Source organism: Callithrix jacchus, chromosome 3 (assembly GCF_049354715.1).
Source record: "Callithrix jacchus isolate 240 chromosome 3, calJac240_pri, whole genome shotgun sequence".
Classification (NCBI taxonomy): domain Eukaryota; kingdom Metazoa; phylum Chordata; class Mammalia; order Primates; family Cebidae; genus Callithrix; species Callithrix jacchus.
The window spans coordinates 57,858,511-57,877,823 of NC_133504.1; the positions used below are offsets into that span (position 1 = coordinate 57,858,511).

Consider the following 19,313-nt stretch of genomic DNA (forward strand, 5'->3'; position numbering starts at 1 on the left):
GTAGCGATAAATTTTCCTAGCATTTGTTTGCCTGAAACTGACGCTATTTCTTCATTTGTGAAACTTAGTTTAGCTGGATACAAAATTCTTGACTGACAGTGTTTTTCTGTTTAAGGAGGCTAAGGGCAAGACACCAATCTCTTCTGGGTTGTAAGGTTTCTGGTGAGAAGTCTGCTATTAGTTTGATAGCTTTTCTTTTATAGGTTACCTGGTTGGTGCATTTGTCTCATTGCTCTCAGAATTCTTTCCTTAACACTGACTTTAGATATAGTCTGGTGAGTATATGTCTTGGTGAAGTCCGTTTTGTGATGAATCTCTCAGGAGTTACTTGAGCTTCTTGTATTTGGATATCTAAATGTCAAGAAAGGCTAGGGAAGTTTTTCTCAGCTTTTCCCTTAAATAAACTTTTCAGACTTTTTGCTTTCTCTTCTCCCTCAGGTACTCCAGTTATTCTTAGGTTTGGCTGTTTTACATGATCCCATGTTTCTTGGAGATGTTGTTCATTGCTTTTGATTCTTTATTTTTGTCTGATTGTGAAATTCTATTTGTTGTAGTCTATTGTTAAAACTTTCTTTTCTTTCTTTCTTTTTTTTTTCGAGATGGAGTCTCACTCTCGCCCCTCAGCTCACTGCAATCTCCACCTCCAGGGTTCAGGTGATTCTTCTGCCTCAGCCTCCCTAGTAGCTGGGACTACAGGAATGCGTCACCATGACCTGCTAATTTTTTTGTATTTTAGTAGAGATGGGGTTTCACCATCTTGGCCAGGTTGCTCTCGAACTCCTGACCTTGTGATCTGATCTGCCTGCCTCAGCCTCCCAAAGTACTGGGATTATAGGCATGAACCACCAAACTCGGCCTAAAACTTTCTTTTCTTTTCTTTTTTGAGACAGTGTCTTGTTTTGTCGCCCAGGCTGGAGTGCAGTGGCGTGATCTTGGCTCACTGCAGCCTCCACCTCCTGGATTCAAGCAATTCTCCTGCCTCAGTCTCCCAAGTAGCTGGAATTACAGGCTCGTGCCACCATGCCCAGCTAACAGACCTGGAGGGTGCTCCCTCTCTAGGGATGCAGTCACCCTGAAGTGTTCCAGAAAGGGTGTCTATTTGTGCATCCACACTTAGTTCTTGTGGGAGAAGCCCTGAATGCTTTCTTTACTGGTGAATTAGGGGGAAAAAAAGTCCCCTTCTCTAAGACCCTTTATTCGCACCAAAGCTGCCTGTCTGTTAGGGTAGAGCTGCCTGCTTTTATCACTGAACCTAGCACTGCAACTGTGCCTCTGCTAAAGGAAACTTCCCACTAGCTGGAAGATCTAGGATTCATGCCTGCTATCTGGATTCTTTTGTCCCACAGGTTGCTTCCTTGATGTGGTGCCCTCCCCCTTCCCCTAGGAGTAGGAGCCCCTGAGAGCCAGACTACTGTGAGTGCTGCTGCTCCTCTGGGTCCAGCTGCCCAGTGGGGCTGCCACATTCTAGGCTGATACTGGGGAATCAAGGGATCCAGTGATATTATCTGTCCTCAAGTCTCCCAGCAATATGTACCAGCATCAGCTCTCATAGGGTTAACAGGGGAATGGCATACATTGTGAGATTCTTTGGTTGTAAATAGCCATAGTGTGTTGGCTTTCTTAAATGCTGGTTGTAGTAGTAATAAACTGATCATGTGGACATCCTCGTTAGACAGGGTACTGCAGACAGTGCTGATAGCTGTCATGCACAAGTTTTCTCCTTCCTGGGTGCAATGTTATTTCACCTGTAGATGCTATAATAACTGTGTCTGTTGGCCTCCAGCCAGGAGGTGGTTCTTGTAAAAGAATGCCAGCTGTGGTAGAAGTGGTGGGATTTGTGCTTGTCCTATGTTACTCACGGGAGGTATTTTGGGTTCTTAGATGATAGATGAAGCTATAGGGCTCCAAAAGTTTCTTTCTTTTGTATTAACCTACCAGGGCAGATGGAGGGGCAAAGCCAGGTAGGGGCTTGGTCAGGCAGGCCTGCCCTTTGGCTCTGCATGTGTGGTGTAAGCAGGAAACCCTGGTCACTGGGGTAATGCTCCAGGAAAGAGCTTAGCTGCCTCTGCTTCACAGAAGAGTTCATGCAGGGAGGGGAGAGTAGCAGGTGGGAGTCTCATTCAGCTCCTACACGCTTGGCAAGGCAGGTCTCTCACCCACAGTGTTCACTAGCAGCAGCTAGCTAAATTCCAAGCTGTTTACATACAGGAACCTTGGCTTTCAGGCCACTCCCCTTCTCGTCCACTGGCAATGCCAGAACACCCAGCTCCTTTGCCTGTAGCTACAGCACACTTCCCACTTGTCCCCCCAGTTCTGGCCAAGGCAGTTCATCCCCACTTGAGATTATATTTTTGAATTTCAAACTGGGAGCTCCTTTCAACCTGCAACTGCTACCTGAGTTAGCTAGAAGAACTTTGTGAAGGCCCCTGTGACAAAGAATCAGGATGGCTTCCCTTGGTTTGTGCTGGAGACTGGGAATATGCAAAAGGCTCTTCCTGCTGCTGCTCCTACTCGTGTATTCTCCACTGCTCCATATATCAGTTTTAGCAGTGGGTAGGGTTAAGGCATTCCCCTGTGGGCTGGATTTCCAGTTTTCCTGGTGCGGGTATATACTCTGGAGGTAATCTGTCTCCCTCTCTGACTCTGGGGACTTCCAGTTTTTTACCTGGCTCATGGTGTAGACTGCAGCCTGCTCCTTCTTTCAAGGGATCTGTGGTTTCTTTCCATTTTCTGTTAAGTTCCTGCATTGCTTCTTAGAAAAAAAGTTCACAGTTTGAATCTCTACCCACTATTTTTTCTTTTCAAATGGGAGAGGCATGCCAACACTGCTTCTGCCATCTTGGGAGGGCTGGATTTTTTTTTTTTTAATTTAAATTTAAAGTTTTTTAGGCTGACTCTGGCAAGGATCAGCCTAAGGTGTATTTTAAGGTCTCAGGTCTTTTCTGAGCCTGGGCATGTGTGGTCTTTTCCACATTTTTCCATATATATAATTTTTGAATGTCCTAGTCTTTATTTTGTTCTTTATTTTGAGTTGGAGTCTTGTTCTGTTGCCTGGGCTGGAGTACAGTGGCTTGATGTTGGTTCACTGCAACCTCTTAATTCCTGGTCTCAAGCAGTTCTCCTGCCTCAGTCTTCTGAATAACCGAGATTACAAGTGCCTGACTAATTTTTGTATTTTTAGTAGAGATGGGGTTTTGCCGTGTTGGCCAGGCTGGCCTTGAACTGCTGACCTCGAGTGATCCACCCACCTCAGCCTCCCAAAGTGCTAGGATTACAGGTGTGAGCCACCGTGCCCAGCCAAATGTCCTAGTCTTTGATGTGTGTCTCTCAAAAGGGAAAAAGAGAAAGATGGGGAGTGGGGGCCTTTTAAGTCCCCTAGAAGTGACTTCAGCCAGAGGGGGAGAGGCAACAGTGAAGGGAGGCATAACAATAATGTCTGTCATTTCTTTGTGTGCCCTCTGTGATCAGAAGTAATAATCAGTGATCAGAGCACAGATCCCTGATATTTGGAAGATAGTGCTTTTTGCTTACCTTTGCCCTCACAAGTTGCATGCAGACTGTTCCAGCAACACATGCACAGCTGTCTACCCTTGAGTTGGGGGATGGGTAGCTGATTCTGTGCTAAGAACTGAAATGACTGACATTAACCACAATTTACTGTCCAAGTCTTCCCTTGGAGGTTGCAACCTTTTAGTGTCTTCCAGAGTTCCAAAATAATTATGTTAGGTAGATTCTGCCAGTGTATTCGTTGTCTAGATAGGGATACAGATTCCTGGTGCATCCTACTTCATCATCTGAGAATCTTCCAGCCTGGATTCATTCTTGACTTCTTTCTTTCTCTCATACCAATCCAATCCACATCCATTTTGCTTGCAAATCTCATCCTTTTATCTGCAAAATATATCTAAAAGTTGACCACTTTTTTTTCTTTTTCGAGACAGGGTCCTACTTGTCGCCCAAGCTGGAGTGCAGCAGTGAGATCTTGGATCACTGCAGCTTCAACTTGCCTTGCGTGATCCTTCCACTCCTGTTCCAAGTAGCTGGGACAAAGGCATGTGCCACTGTGCTTAGCCATGATCACTTTTCACTACCTCCACAACTACCACTCTGGTCTCAGCCAGTATTACTTCTCATCTAATTATGGGTTAGTGCAAAAGTAGTTTATATTACATTAAAAGTAATAGCACAACTGCAGTTACTTTTGCTCAGTATATATTATTGCAGCCTGCTAACTGGCCTCTCTGTTTCTGCTCTTGTCGCCTTGTCTGTTCTCAACCCAGCATCTGAATGAGCCTTATAATAATCGTATCATCTCTTTGTTTATAACCTTCCTTCTCCCTGAAGCCAAAGTCCTTACAGGGAACCTACTTGGCTCCTTTTCCTTTCTGTCCTCTTCTTCAACTATTCTTTCTTCTTCTTGCATGCTTCACTTCAGCTGTATTGGGTCCCTTTGCTGATCCTTTAACTAGTCAGGCATATGTCCTCTTGAAGGTGTTGAATTTCTTTTGATGAGAAGGCTCTTCACCTAGGCATTGCTACAACTCCCTTCTACTTTTGGGTCTTCACTCATATGTCGCTTTTTTAGTGAGTTGTTATCTGACCACTCAATCTGAAATGGCAACTCTCCCTGCCAAATAATCCCTATCTCTTTGGTTAATTTAATTCCTTAGCCTTTATCACCTACATATATGGTGTACTATTTTGTTTTTTCTCTCTCCTCTCTGCAAGATCCATAAAAACAGTGACTTTGCCTTTATTCACTACTGGACCTGGGCACCTAAAATTGTACTGTCATATAATAATGCTCATTTAGTATTTGTTGCATGATTGGATTAATGAATGGAGTGCTTGGGCTATCCTGGCATCAGTGCTTAGTATTTATGTATACCTTATCTAATTTCAGTGAAGTAGAGGCAATAAAACATCTAGTAGACAAACTGGAGTACACAGGAATGGATACTGTATACTGGAAGACAGATTTGAATGAAGCTGTAGGAGTATATCTCATACCTTAGAAAGAACATAAAGAATATGAAGAGAAAAGGACTAGGGATAGGATCCTGGAAACACCCACCTTGTAAGCGTTGACTGAAGAGCATCACTGTCCTAGGACTTTGCCAAGTGGGAACAAAAGGCCTGTGCTTTAAAGGTCCTCACATGGCCTTCCTCCAGCAGCTACACCCCTTTACATAGAGTGAAGACTTTGTAGGGTGGGCCTAGGTGACTAGTCTACCTGGTCTCTTTGTAGATCAATCTTTGGATATTTGATTGTAGAATTTCCTGCTCATATGTCTCTTCACAACTCTCTTCTCTGATTCTCTCCTCTCTTGACTGTATAGCACATATCCCCTGTGTTTAAGGGATGGCCAAGGAGCAGCTGTTTGCAGGCATGTGACCAGAGCTTGGACCTGTGGGCTCTATATATGCATGCATATAAAGCTCTTTGTAGTATGAAATGGAGCTAAAGATGGGACAAGAAAAGGAGATGGCTGCAGACAAGGGGAAAGGATATGGACTTTTCTTCCTATGTCCCTTCACAACATGAAGGGAGCCTGAGAACTCAGAAAAGAACTTGGCCTTTCAGATTGTTATTAGTCAAGATAGGGGGATGGAATAATAATTTAACAGCTTGACTTAGAACTTTTAAAAATATTTAGACACATGGTATATAGACTTCTATTTGTACTCTTGTCCCAGGCCCGTTGAAAATGAGAGTTGAGCCTGCAAGAGGGAATTGAAAGGGAGTAACTAGAGAGGGAAAAGTTAAATTCAAGATAGAGTTTCTTTTTCTTTCTTTCTTTCTTTTTTTTTTGAGATGGAGTCTCACTCTGTCCCCCAGGCTGGAGGGCAATGGCATGATCTTGGCTCACTGCAACCTCTGCCACCTGGGTTCAAGTGATTCTCCTGCCTCAGCCTCCTGAGTAGCTGGGATTATAGGTGGCTGCCACTGCACCTGGCTGATTTTTGTAGTTTTTAGTAGTATCAAAGTTTTACCATCTTGCCAGGCTGGTCTTGAACTCCTGACCTCCCAAAGTGCTGGGATTACAGGCAAGAACCACCACACCTGGCCTCAAGGTAGAGTTTCAAGAAGGGAGTGATTAACAGTGTCAGCTACTTCAGATGCATCAAGTCCTATGAAGACAGAAATGTATCTATCGGATTCTACAAGCAGAACTGAGTAAAAGTTTCAGTTGAGTGGGTGATGGATGCCAAACTTTCATGGAAGGAGAAGTACTTGAGAAATTAGAAAGTAGAGACAGAGTATATAAGATTTCTTATCTAGAAACTTACCTGAGAAAGGAAGGTACTGAAGTGGTAGCTGGAAGGTATGCAGGATTATGGAAGAGAACTTTTCCTTTTTTTTTGTTTTTGAGATAGGGTCTTTCTCTGTCACCCAGGCTGGAGTGCAGTGGCAGGATCATGGCTCACTGCAGCCTCAACCTCCTGGGCTCAACTAATCCTCCCACCTCAGCCTCCCAAGCACCTGGGAATACAGGTTTGCAATACCATGTCTGGCTAAGTTTTTTATTATTTTGTAGAGACGGGTTTTCTTTACGTTGGCCAGGTTGGTGAAGAGCTCCTGGGCTCAAGTGATCCTTCATCTCCCTCTCCCAAAGTGTTGGGATTACAGGCCTGAGTCACCTTGCCCAGCCAACTTTTCTACTTTTAAGATGAGAGGATCTTGCAAATGCTTATATGAGGAAAAGGAGCCGAATGTTAGTAAGAGAAGATTAAGGAAAAAGGAAATAATTGATGTAGCAAGGCCTAAGATCAAGTGTATAAGTCAATACATTAGACTTTGAAAGAAGGAGGAATATTTGAGGAGGCTTGGAAGTTAGAAGTAGGGCTTGGGATGTTTGGTTGTGTGCTGATGTTAAGTTAGTGGGGTGAGATAGCAGGAGCATAGTGAGTCAGGAGGCTGAGGTGGGAGAATCACCTGAGGCCAGGAGTTTGAGGTCAGCCTGGGCAACATAGCAATATCTTATCTTTAAAAATGAAAGCAAAAAATAAGAAATTCTGACCTGGGCATGGTAGCATATGCCTATAGTCCCAGCTCCTCAGGAGGCTGAGGCAGAAGGACAACTTAGTCCAGGAATTTGAGACTGCAGTGAGCCTTGATCTTACCACTGTGATCCAGCCTTGGTGACAGAGTTGAGACCTCAACTCTAAAATTTTTTTTTTCTCTTAAACATTGTTTCTTAAGAAGTTTTTTGGGGCTAGTGTTATTTTTCAAACTTGATTTTATACTCCTTGGGGGCAGGGGTTATACCTGTAGGCTCTTACTCAGAACCTGTTATTAGAACTTGCCTTATGAGAAAAAAACAAAACAAAACACAAGGACCTGTTTGAAATGCAGCCCATAGTATGGAGCATAGGCTTTGTGTATTGGTTCTGTCCTCACTCCATAGTAGTTATGTAGTGTTGAATTAAAATTTTAAGTTTGATAAAAACTTCTGATTCCTCAAAAACCTAGAAATAATTTATTATATTCCTTATGTGAATGTGTGTCATATGGTTTTGGAAGTGATTTGTTGTATTGAGCGTTTACTATCTCAATCACATTTATTTGAGCAAAGTGCTTTTTAATATAATTATATTAATACTGTCTTTTTTTTTTCCCTCCCACTAGTTGTTCCAAAGAACTTCTGGTTCAGATTTTAGCTTTTCCCAAGTTGTGAAAATAGTGAAGGATGCTTAGACTACTTAACATATAAATTGTAAGTAAAATTTATTTCTGCTATTATTATATATATGTTTAGAAAACAGAATTTAGGAATAGTTATTACTTTTTATTACCTTATATGGTGATAGTATGATGGGACTATGGAATTTTATTAATTTTTCTTAAGATACAAAGACTTTCTATTCCATTTTATGTTTATAAGATCAAAAAGGAGGCTAATAGTATTTTTCAGGTATTTCATTTTATTCTAGAAGTTTCTAGAAATTAGTTTTTCTTTTATTTCCATATCTGTATGATGCCAGTAGGCAAACAAAATACAAAGGCATAATATTAATGGAATGATTTATGGGAAATGTATACTTTCTCTTCAGATATGCTTGATTTTTCTGCATTTTTTTGACATGAAAAAATTCTTTTAGTAACAAATCTCTGTACTTCCTCTGTAAGAAAATTTTAGTATACACAAAATCAAATAAAAAGTAACTTTTTCGGAATAATTTACTGCATAAATCCAGATAATGTAAGAAGGGGAAAAAAAAAGTAAGAGATTAAGAGACTACTTGAAACCATTTGCTCTATTGCATTTTGAACTAATATCAAAACAATTGAGTAAAGTATGATAAAATAATATCAAAGGAATTCCAAGTGGTAACTGCTTTATTTTTAAACTACTTTATTTGAAAATATAAGCAATTCAAATTAGTCTGTCTTACAGTTCCTGTATTCAAAGTGTGAATACAAAATGAGATTGCTGCCATAAGCAAAAGACAGTTCTGATTGTTCAGACAAACAAACCAGATGAGGCAAAGAAGAATGAAATATTTAAGAATTAATAGTCTTTTAATTTGTTAAATGGGCAAATAGTTTTAAAAGTTGTCTCAGTCCAACACATTTTATATAGTCAATGGATAAGAGATTTTTAACATTTCTAGAAACTAACATATTTCAGGAATAAAGCATATTCCTTCATATGTATGGAATGTGTATGAACTTTCTTCATAAAGGAAGAAAGTGATAACGTTTTATCTCCTAGAATATAAATATCCTAATACTATCTACGTACAGTTGCTTGTTAAGAACTTATTCAGTATGTTCATGAACTTAATCACTAATTCTTAAGGAGTAGAATGTTCATTACTGCCCTCTTTTGACATGGGGATGTAGAAGCCTATCTTTTTCTTAGTTCAATGTTAAAATTAGATTGCAAAATAAGTTATGCTTTATGTCCTTCCTGTAATTTTTTTTTTATAACTTTTCATTCTTCCTCTTTTTAGGCTGTCTGGTTAATCATCTTTTGAAGACTGAATTTCTGGATATCTACTCCACTCCATGTCTATTGACTTTTAAAACACGATAATGCAAACTTATAACACTGGCAACTATCCATGAACCTTTAATTTCATTGATTATAGCGTTTGAAGCTTCCTCAGGGAATAACAATGACATCAGCAGTGGTTGACAGTGGAGGTACTGTTTTGGAGCTTTCCAGCAATGGAGTAGAAAATCAAGAGGTTAGGCATTCAATGAATTCCATTTCTATTTTCTTCATAGAAATTTGTGCATGAGCTAATTTTGAAATTAATAGGAAACAGATATTTGTGAGTAGAAATGTACAAAGCATGAAATTATACATGTACATGCCATGTAGCCTTGTATAATTTAGGTAATAGAAGGTTGAGGAAGGTACTGCAGGACTTGTGAATTATTGGAACAAATGAACTTGGAGGGAGGAAAGAAATGGAAAGAGCACTACAGTATTAGTAGAGAGTTAAATTTAAATCCCTGATAAAACCCATTGTCTTGGATTATAATGTAGGTATATACTATGCCCAAATACCTAAATTAGATTCATTCAAAGTTAGAATTTTGTATGTGCTTTACTTACCTTTGTTTCTTGATTATTTTATTGCATCGAAATCAGTGTAGAGATCCATTGTATTTTAATTTCATATAAACACTTATGAATTTAGATAATTAGCAAGTCAGAAAATGAATTCAAGTTTTGAAATTGTATAAATATAGAATTTTGAATCATTAGCTTATTTGTTTTTTTTGTTATTGATAACACTGAAGAATTAGATGAGAATAAAAAATAACAGTACTAGATAAACATGGGCTTCCAGGTCCTGGCTTCTATTCCCAGCATTCAGTAAAGAGTGAATATTGGAAGGGATCTAAGTTATAATTCAGTAATGCTGTCATAATAATGGACAATATTTGTTCAGAGTTGAGGTGGGAAAATGGAGAGTTTTCTATATTAAAAAAACTGTTTTCTCTATTTTCTGTGAAAGATGCTACATTACTCGTGCTTGCTACCAGTATAAGAGTATAATGGCATGTTTGAGAAACAAGTTAGGACATCAGTCTGTGTGTTTTGTAGTCTGGATTCTTTTTCTTGCCTCCTTGGTGTCTGCTCATTTTCTAAGGTCCAGATCAGCTGTGGGCAAATTTACTGGGAATAGGGTAAAGTGAAGGTCCTCCTTTTCTTTTGTCAGTGGACTCATAAACTCCTAAGTGTTTCTTTTTATTCAAATCCAAAACTGGTGCAAAGTCCCTAAAGAGAAACCACAGCTACAGAACCTACTTTCTTCCCATAGTCAATGTCTATTTCTTTCTTTTTTTTTTTTTTGAGACGGAGTTTCCCCGTTGTTACCCAGACTGGAGTGCAATGGCACGATCTTGGCTCACTGCAACCTCTGCCTTCTGGGTTCAAGTGATTCTTCTGCCTCAGCCTCCCAAGTAGCTGGGACTACAGGCGTGCACCACCATGCCCAGATAATTTTTGTATTTTTTAGTAGAGACGGGGTTTCACCTTGTTGACCAGGATGGTCTCGATCTCTTGACCTCGTGATCCACCCGCCTCGGCCTCCCAAAGTGCTGGGATTATAGGCGTGAGCCACCGAGCCCGGCCGTCTATTTGTTTTTTCAAGATTCACTTTCTGTATGATCACCTCCAGGAATGACTCACTGAAGACATTAGAGACTTGGGGAACTGCCATCCCCTTCTAGATCACCCAGACCAAATACTGCTTTTTCCTTCAATGCTTTCTCCTGCTATATACTTATGCTCTGTTTTAACCCTATGAGGGGAGCCACCAAGAACAATAGACAGAATATCTTTACCTTGTGTTGATTAAAAGGTATCATTAATATGGGGAAAATGGCTGGGTGTGGTGGCTCACCTGTAATCCCAGCACTTTGGGAGGCTGAGGCAGGCGATCACCTGAGGTCAGGAGTTTGAGACCAGCCTGATCAATATGGTGAAACCCCGTCTTTAAAAATAATAATTAAATAAAAATATGGGGAAAATGAGGACAACAATTTGTTTCTGGAATGCTCCTTGTATTTTTCTTCCTTTACATGGGACTTCAGTGTTCATGTCCAGGAGAACTTACTATCGTGGAAGAAAGAATCTCATAAATGAAATAACTTTACCGAGTTACTGTTGACTAGTGATTTATGTGGTAGTGTTACAGGATGATCACATTTTATAGAGGAAGTGAGGAGAAGGTTATATCCTTAATGAGCATTTCAGGTAGTGTGGCCCCAGAGGAGGGGAATTTTTTGTTTAAAGTATGCTACCTTAAGTGGCCACTTAATTTCATTCATTTGTTCCTTTGACAAATATTAATTCACCACTTAATTATCTATCAAATAGACAATTATTTTTTTCAGGTTATGAAAAATAATTCAGGACTAGAGCTGGATAGAAAAGATGGTAGGGAGTACTTTAATTAGGGCAGCCAAGGAAGGCTTCACTAAAGTGGTGACATTTTAGTTTAGAGCTAAATGAAGTGAGGGGTGGGGCCATAGAAATATCTAGGGGAAGAGAATTCCAGGAAGAGAGAAAAGCCACTAATACTGGAAACATGTTTCGATTTTACAAAGGGAGATTTGAGGATGGTGGTAGATTGATTTGAAAGGTAGATTTTTGTCCTAGGAGCAGCGTTTCAGGAATGTTTCATTGATATATATATATATATGTATATATAAAATAGTATATGTATAATAGTACATATACTCTAAAATGTAGAATGGGGTGAAAAATGATCTGTCAGGATTTTGTAATCAGAGTCCCAGAATGTGAAGAAAAATAAATATTTAAAAAGTGGTAGACATCGAGAGTTTTATTACCATGATTTTCAGAGTTTATTTCTTTGTAACTTTCCCCTGATTATAAAAGTAATACATTTAATCCAATTAGGATTATCCTATTTCTGAAAATGATGTCACAATATAGTAAACTATAATTTAATGAGTATAGTTTCAAAAATTATTTTTCAAAATAGTAATAAATATAAAATGTAGTCATATATTTAAAAATTCAAACTACCAAATATAACTTAAATATATAGGGATAATTTAATGTTAAGAGAAGTATTGGGCCTGGTGTGGTGGCTCACATGTTACCCCTACACTTTGGGAGGCCAAAGCGGGATGATCTCTTGAGGAGAGGAGTTCAAGACCAGCCTAAGCCACACAGGAGACCCCATTTCTCTACTGGGGAGAGTAAGGCGGGTTGATTGCTTGAGCTCAGGACTTCAAGACCAGCCTGGGCAACATGGCAAATGCTGTCTCTACAAAAAAAAAATACAAAAAAAATAGGCATGGTGGCATGCACCTGTAGTCCCAGGTACTTGGGAGGCCGAAGTGGGAGGATTGCTTGAGCCTGGGAGGTAGAGGTTACAGTGAGTCATGATGGTGCCACTGCATTCCAGTCTAGGTAAGAAACAGACAAAAACAATGAAAAAACAAAAAACTAGTGGTCAAATCCAGCAGTGTATAAAAGGTAGAATGTCATAAACAAAATTTTTTTTAGTCCCTTGAAGGTAAGTTTATTCAATCAGGTAATTCACCATATTAACAGAGTGAAAGAGAAAAATTTGGTGATTATATCAGCAGTTAAAGAAAACCCATTTGCCAAAAATTAACACCTATTCATTTACAAACTCCCTAACCTAGCAATAAAGGGCAAGTTTTCTTAGCCTGATAGAGTGAATCTGTGAAAAACCCACAGCCAACATTGTACTTAATGGCTGAGAGCAAGGCAAGGATTAACTATGTTAACATTGCACTGGCAACTTTACTACAGGCAGCAAGAAAAATAAAAGACTCACAGCTTGGAAAAGAGTAGTAAAACTTATCTTTATTTCTAGATAATATAACTGTACATAGAAATTCCCAAGAAATCCACACAACTATTAGAACTAATAAATTTAGGATAGTCAGAGGATATGAGGTGAGTGTATAAGAATCAATTATTTATATACACTAGTGTAGTAATATACAATTGGAAACTGAAGCAATACTATTTAATGGAGTATCAAAGAGCAGCTGGTAGCTGGACAGTGCTCACGCCTATAATCCTAGCACGCCTATAATCCTAGCACTTTGGGACGCCGAGGCAGGCGGATCACGAGGTCAGGAGATGGAGACCATCCTGGCCAACACAGTGAAACCCTGTCTCTACTAAAAATACAAAAATTAGCTGGGCATGGTGGCGCGTGCCTGTAATCTCAGCTACTCGGGAGGCTGAGTCAGGAGAATTGCTTGAACCCAGGAGGCGGAGGTTGCAGTGAGCTGAGATTGCTGTACTGGCATGTGCATATAGTCCCAGCTACTTTAAAGGCTGAGATGGAGGCTTACTTGAGCCCAGGAGTCAGTTGCAGCTCAGGCAACATAGTGAAACCTCCTCTCTTTGGGGAAAAAAAGAAAAGAAAAAAAAAGTAAAGTTTAATTAACTATATTAAAGAAACCCTCTATACAGTGAACTATAAAATATTGTTGAGACAAATTAAAGACCTGAATAGAGAGATATACCAAGTTTATGGATTGGAAGAGATGCTGTGGTTAAGAACAAAGTTGAAGGGCTTACACATCTGATTTAAAGACTGTCTATAAAGCTGCACTAATTGAGGCAGTGTGGTATTGGTGTGCCAACAGACATGCAGATCAATGGAACATTAAATACGTATAAAAATGCTCAATATTTTTAACCACCAGGGAAATGCAAATTAAAACCACAAGGAGATCGTACTAAACACACAGAATGAAGAAAACTGATGAAAGTAATACCACATGTTGTAAAGGATATAGAGCAGTTAGACCTCTCATACATTGCTTTGTAAGAATGTAAAGTAAAATAACCACCTTGGAAAATAATTTGAGTACTTTCAAAATTAAATGTACAATTGCCATATGATCTGGTCATTTGACTCTTAAGTAAATATGGAATGGAATAGAAAGGAAGGCAAGAAAAGACCAGGGATGTTCATAGGAGCATTATAGTCATATGAAGACACACGAATGGATAAGCAATTGATACATTGACAGTAGAATTTTCAGCAATAAAGAGAAATGAACTATTGATAAATGCAACAATATGTATAAATATCAGCAGTAAAGAGGTTGGACACAAAAGAGAACTGATTTCAATATGAAATTTGAGAAAAGGCAGATCTATAGGGATAGAAATCTATAGGGATAGATTCGTGGTTGCCTAGGTCTGTGTATGTGTGTGTGTGTGTGTGTGCATGCACACGTGGTAATGGAGATTGACTGGCAAAGTAAGTATGAGGGAACTTCCTGGGGTGATGGAAATGTTCTATTTCTTAACTGTAATGGTAGTTACAGGGATGTTTACATTTGTGAAAAATTTGTAAGATAAAAACAGAAAGATTTTCATCTGGTAAGGCGGATTCTTCCACAAGTTTTATATTATGCAAATGGATTTGTTTTTAAAGTTCTCAAATTACCCCTTATTGTCTTTAAGTGTTTTTTTTTTTTTGTTGTTGTACCAATTGTTATTTTTAAATGAAAAAAAAATTTTGATGTTTCTTCTTAGTTATCAGGATCATTGTAAAAAACAATAAACTCAGACATACTGAGAAAATGAAAGTCCATCTTCTGTCTGCTCACCTCTTTCACCAGGTTATCAATAATTTGAGGTGTATTTTGCCAGGCTTTTAAATGTATATGTAAATATGCAAGTGGAATCAGACACCAGTACTATTCTATGGCCCATTTTCCTCCTCTTTCCACCTCCACTTGTTTGTATCATGGATATTTTTTTATGCTAATATATAGCTCTAACTGCTTTAATTGTTTAATTGATACTGAATATAGTCTCTCACTGGATGGGTGTTTGTTAGTATGGATGTATGTTTTCTGTCTGGGTGGATGTTCTGTATGCATGGATGTTGGCATTACGAACATCTAGCTTAGGGGACTTGTCTTAAAACTGGGTTTGCATAACAAATGCACCATTATTTATTCTGGTGACATATTTATTTGCAGTGGTTTCTGGGGTTAAACCGTACGAGGTAGGGGAGATGAGTCCTCCCTAAAGCCTGCCAAACAGTGTGTTTCAATAATAAGATTTTTGAAGATGGCCTTACTCTACCACAAGAGAAAAAATGTGGAACAAATTTATATACTTCTAACATACTCCTGAATTTTATGTCTTTCTGCATATTCCTAAAGTACATTGAGAAAAGGATTACAATACCACTACTTTCAGTCATTTCATTGTACGTGTCTTTGGAAACTTCTGATACCAGGAGAACAATGACTGAGTGCATATAAAGCACTTTTTAAGTAAACACTGCAGCATTGCCCTTGTCTTGCCTGTTTAAACTAAGAATCTCTCTCCTTAAATAGAAGTTTTTGAGATCACTGTTAGTACTTAGAGTAGGGTTGCCAGATAAAATACAGGATGTCTAGTTAAATTTGAATTTCAGATAAACAGCAAATGACTTTTTACTTTAAGTATGTCTCAAATATTACATGGGATATTCTTACAGTTATTATTCATTGTTTCTCTGAAATTCAAATTTAACTGGGCACCCTGTATTTTTTTTATTTGCACCCTAGCTTGTAGGGAATTAGACAGCTTGTGCCAAGATCCATGGTGAGTTGAGCAAAGTAATCCTAAGTAAAATAGCCTTGTAGAAGTGTTACTTTTTACTGTTTTATTTTTAAGCAAAGACTCCTGGTTTCTTCTATCCCATTTCTCCCTTAAAGATAGCTACTCTTTTACACATACAAGGCAGTAATTATCTGAATAGCTGCATGTAGTGTCCTCTGGTCTCCATCATTTGGCAGAAAAAAGGCTCATGAAGTTACTTTACCTCCATAGATGAGCAAATGTTGAAGTTATAAATACCTGTTAATATTAAAAGTTGTTGACTTTTATTATTCTCTGAGCCAAGTTACAAATATCTGTACTTAAAAACCACTTTAGTTTATATGAAGTGTGTTACTGAGGATATAAAAATTGGCTAAGATATAACTTGCTTTCAAATATCCTACTGGCCAGTTAAGGAGTTAATATAGGACAATGAACAGTGGTAATAGAAATAGTTGTTTTAGGAAAACAACTTGTTCTATAAATACGTAGGGTAGAAAATTTAATTCAGATTGGAGGATTATAGAAGATTCCCTGGAACTAGATAAAAAGCCTTTAGTAGATGAAAAGGATTTGGATAGATGTGAAGGCTACAAAATAACATGAGCAAAAGTCTTAAAAAGTCTTAAAAGTTCACATTTAGGAATTAGAAGTAAGGCCACTAAACAGTTTATGTTAACTAATGTAGGGAAGTAAGGTATAAAGGTGGTGTTATTAGTTTCCTGGGGTTGTTCTAACAAAGTACTGTAAACTAGGTTGCTTAAACAACAGAAATTTATTGTGCTACAGTTCTGGAGGTCAGAATTTAGGAATGAAGGTGTTGATAGAGTTGTGTTTTTTTTTTTCCTGAGGGCTATGAGGGAGAATCTCTTTAATGCCTCTTTCCTAGCTTCTGGTAGCTTCAGGCATTCCTTGGCTTTTAGATGGTGTTCTCCGAGTCTTTGCATTGTTTTCCTTCCCTTTTGTGTTTGCGTCCAAATTTCCCTTTTTTCAACGGATACAGTCAAATTGGGTTAGGGCTCATCTTAATTATCTTGGTTTAACTTGGTCATCTGGAAAGACCTTATTTCCAGATAAGGTTACATTCACAGATACTAGGGGTTAAAACTTCATCTTTCTGGGGACACAATTCAACTCAGGTGAGTTGGGGTTATATTTCAAAGAGTGGTAAAGCCATTGTTTAATATGTTAAACTTTCCTTTTAGACAAATGGGGGAGTCATTAAAGCTTTTTATGCAAAGAACTAACACAAACAGTTCTGACTGCGATGTGAAAAGGTGCCCCCTAAAACTGAGGAAAATAGTAGATTTGAAAACTATCTCTATTGTTAAAATATAATATCAGCTATCACTAATTGAATAACAGCTCTGTGCTGTGTACTTATACTGTGCTAAGTACTTTGTGCATATAAAGTCATGGGATTTTATAAGGACAGAAATATTATTATAATCTCTTTTTTAAGAAACCAGGATTTAAAGAAGAACACAGAGTGGGAAAAAAGAGAGATACCGATAATTTGTGCCATTTAAACATGTTAAGCTTGAAGTGTTGGCTGCATATTCCTGTAGTGATGTTAAAGTTGGCAGTTTAAAATTTGGTTCTGGAATTCAGATGAGTCAGAGTAGAGGACAAATACTTAGTCATTATCAGCATAGAGGTGCTATTTGAAACCATAAGAATCGGTGGGCTTGCCTGAGAAGATAGTATAGGATAAAAAGAAAGAAGACACTGAAGACAGAACCTCAGTAAGTTGGCTACACTTGAGTGTATGGAGATGAAGAGTCAGAGGAGATGCTTGAAAATAGAGTGATAGGCCAGGCGCGGTGGCTCATGCCTGTAATCCCAGAACTTTGGGAGGCCGAGGCAGTTGGATAACCTGAGGTTAGGAGTTCGAGACCAGCCTGACCAACATGGAGAAACCTCGCCTCTACTAAAAATAAAAAAATTAGCCTGGCATGGTAGCACATGGTAGCCTGTCCCAGCTACTTGGAGGCTGAGGCAGGAGAATAATTTGAACCCGGGAGATGGAGCTTGTGGTGAGCTGAGATTGTGCCATTGCACTCTAGCCTGGGCAATAAAAGTGAAACTCCTTCTCAAAAAAAAAAAGAAAGCATAGTGGTAGAGAAAGTTCGAAGAGCAGAATTTTTAAAATGAGAGTGATAATAAATATATGAATCTGCAGGGAGGGAATAGAAAACTAAAATAGAATGTGGTCATTATTAACATTTTAAGGCTGGGTGTGGTGGTCCATACTTGTAATACCAGCGCTTTGGGAGGCTGAGGTTGGTGGATTGCTCAAGTTTAGGAGTTCGGACCAGCCTGGGCAACATGGTGAAACCCAGTCACTACCAAAAATACAAAAATTAGCCAGCCATGGTGGCACATGCCTGTGGTCCCAGCTACTCAGGAGGCCGAGGTGGGAGGATGGTTTGAGTCTGGGAGGCAGAGGTTGCAGTGAGCCATGATTGTGCCACTGCATTTAAGCCAGGGTGATAGAACTGGACCTTGTCTCAAAACAAAACAAAACAAAATATTTTTAGAGAATAGCATAGCTTCAGTGAGGTGGTGGAACATAGATTATAAGGTATATATAGATGGGTCAAGGAGTTAGACTGTTTTTTTGAGAAATATATACAAGTATACATCTCAAATGATCAGTTAAAGTTCGGTTAAAGAACTTCTTTAGTTGGACTTCTTGACTTTTAACTTACATTAAAGAACAGTTAAAAGTTCAGTTAAAAGAAGGGAGAGTTTAATTTCTTTCTTTCTTTTTCTGTTTAAATTTTTGAGACTTGTTTTCAGTCGCCAGGCTGCAGTTGCAATGGCATGATCATGGCTCACTTCCTCCTCGAACTCCTGGGTTCAAGCAATCCTCGTGCCTCGGCCTCCTGAGTAGCTAGGACTATAGGCAAGAACCACCATGCCTGGCTGATATTTATTGTTTTTTGTGGAGACAGGGTCTTCATATGTTGCCCAGGCTGGTCTTGAAATCCTGGGCTCAAGCAATCCTCCTGCCTTGGCCTTCCAAAGTTTTGGAATTACAGGTATGAGGCACTGAACCCTGCTGGAATTTTTTTTTTTTTTGGAGACCAAGTCTCATTTTGTCACTCAGGCTGGAGTGCAGTGGCATGATCTTGTCTCACTGCAACCTCTGCCTCCTAGGTTCAAGTGATTCTTGTGCCTCAGCCTCCTGAGTAGCTGGGATTACAGGCACATGCCGCCACACCTGGCTAATTTTTCTATTTTTAGTAGAGACGGGGTTTCATCATGTTGGCCAGGCTGGTCTCGAACTCCTGACCTCAGGTGATCCACCCACCTTGGTCTCCCAAAGTGCTGAGATTACAGGCGTGAGCCCTGAATTTTTAAATGCAAAATGATTTTAGGTTTTATATGGTCAAACAGAAAAAACCACTGAATTATTAAAACCCAGCCAGGCACTGTTTCCAGAGGTGCCATGGTTTTGACTTATGTATTATAATTTCTTCTTTGTAGTTTTTCCACCTATGGAAGTAATCCTAAAAAATATTTTAGTTTGAAAAAGCAAGTAGTATACCAAGCTAATTGAGTTAGGAAAGGGCAATATATTGTAGAGGAAGGCTTCCAGAAGATAGCTGAATAGTCTAGTAGCAGGTTCACTGAGTTTCATGAGCTTGTCTTCAGGTAATCAGTGAGCAAGGCCTTGAGTTCTTAGAAATGTTAGGCACAGCCTAGTCTGGTATCTGG

At 39.0% G+C, this 19,313-nt stretch overlaps 1 protein-coding gene across 11 annotated transcripts in view; it reads left to right on the top strand.

Moving 5' to 3' along the window:
- Positions 1 to 19,313, top strand: part of ELF2 (E74 like ETS transcription factor 2) — a 131,571-nt gene that overhangs the window by 37,695 nt on the left and 74,563 nt on the right. For 10 of the 11 annotated variants that reach the window (XM_078366486.1, XM_035292927.3, XM_078366490.1 and 7 more), the window contains 2 exons: positions 7,631 to 7,718; positions 8,959 to 9,195. In XM_078366486.1, the coding sequence (XP_078222612.1) occupies positions 9,124 to 9,195 (72 nt within the window). In that variant the 5' untranslated portion in view covers positions 7,631 to 7,718; positions 8,959 to 9,123. Of the gene's footprint in view, positions 1 to 3,941; positions 4,145 to 7,630; positions 7,719 to 8,958; positions 9,196 to 19,313 lie in introns of all 11 variants that reach the window. The other variant, XM_017970239.4, reaches the window with a different exon arrangement.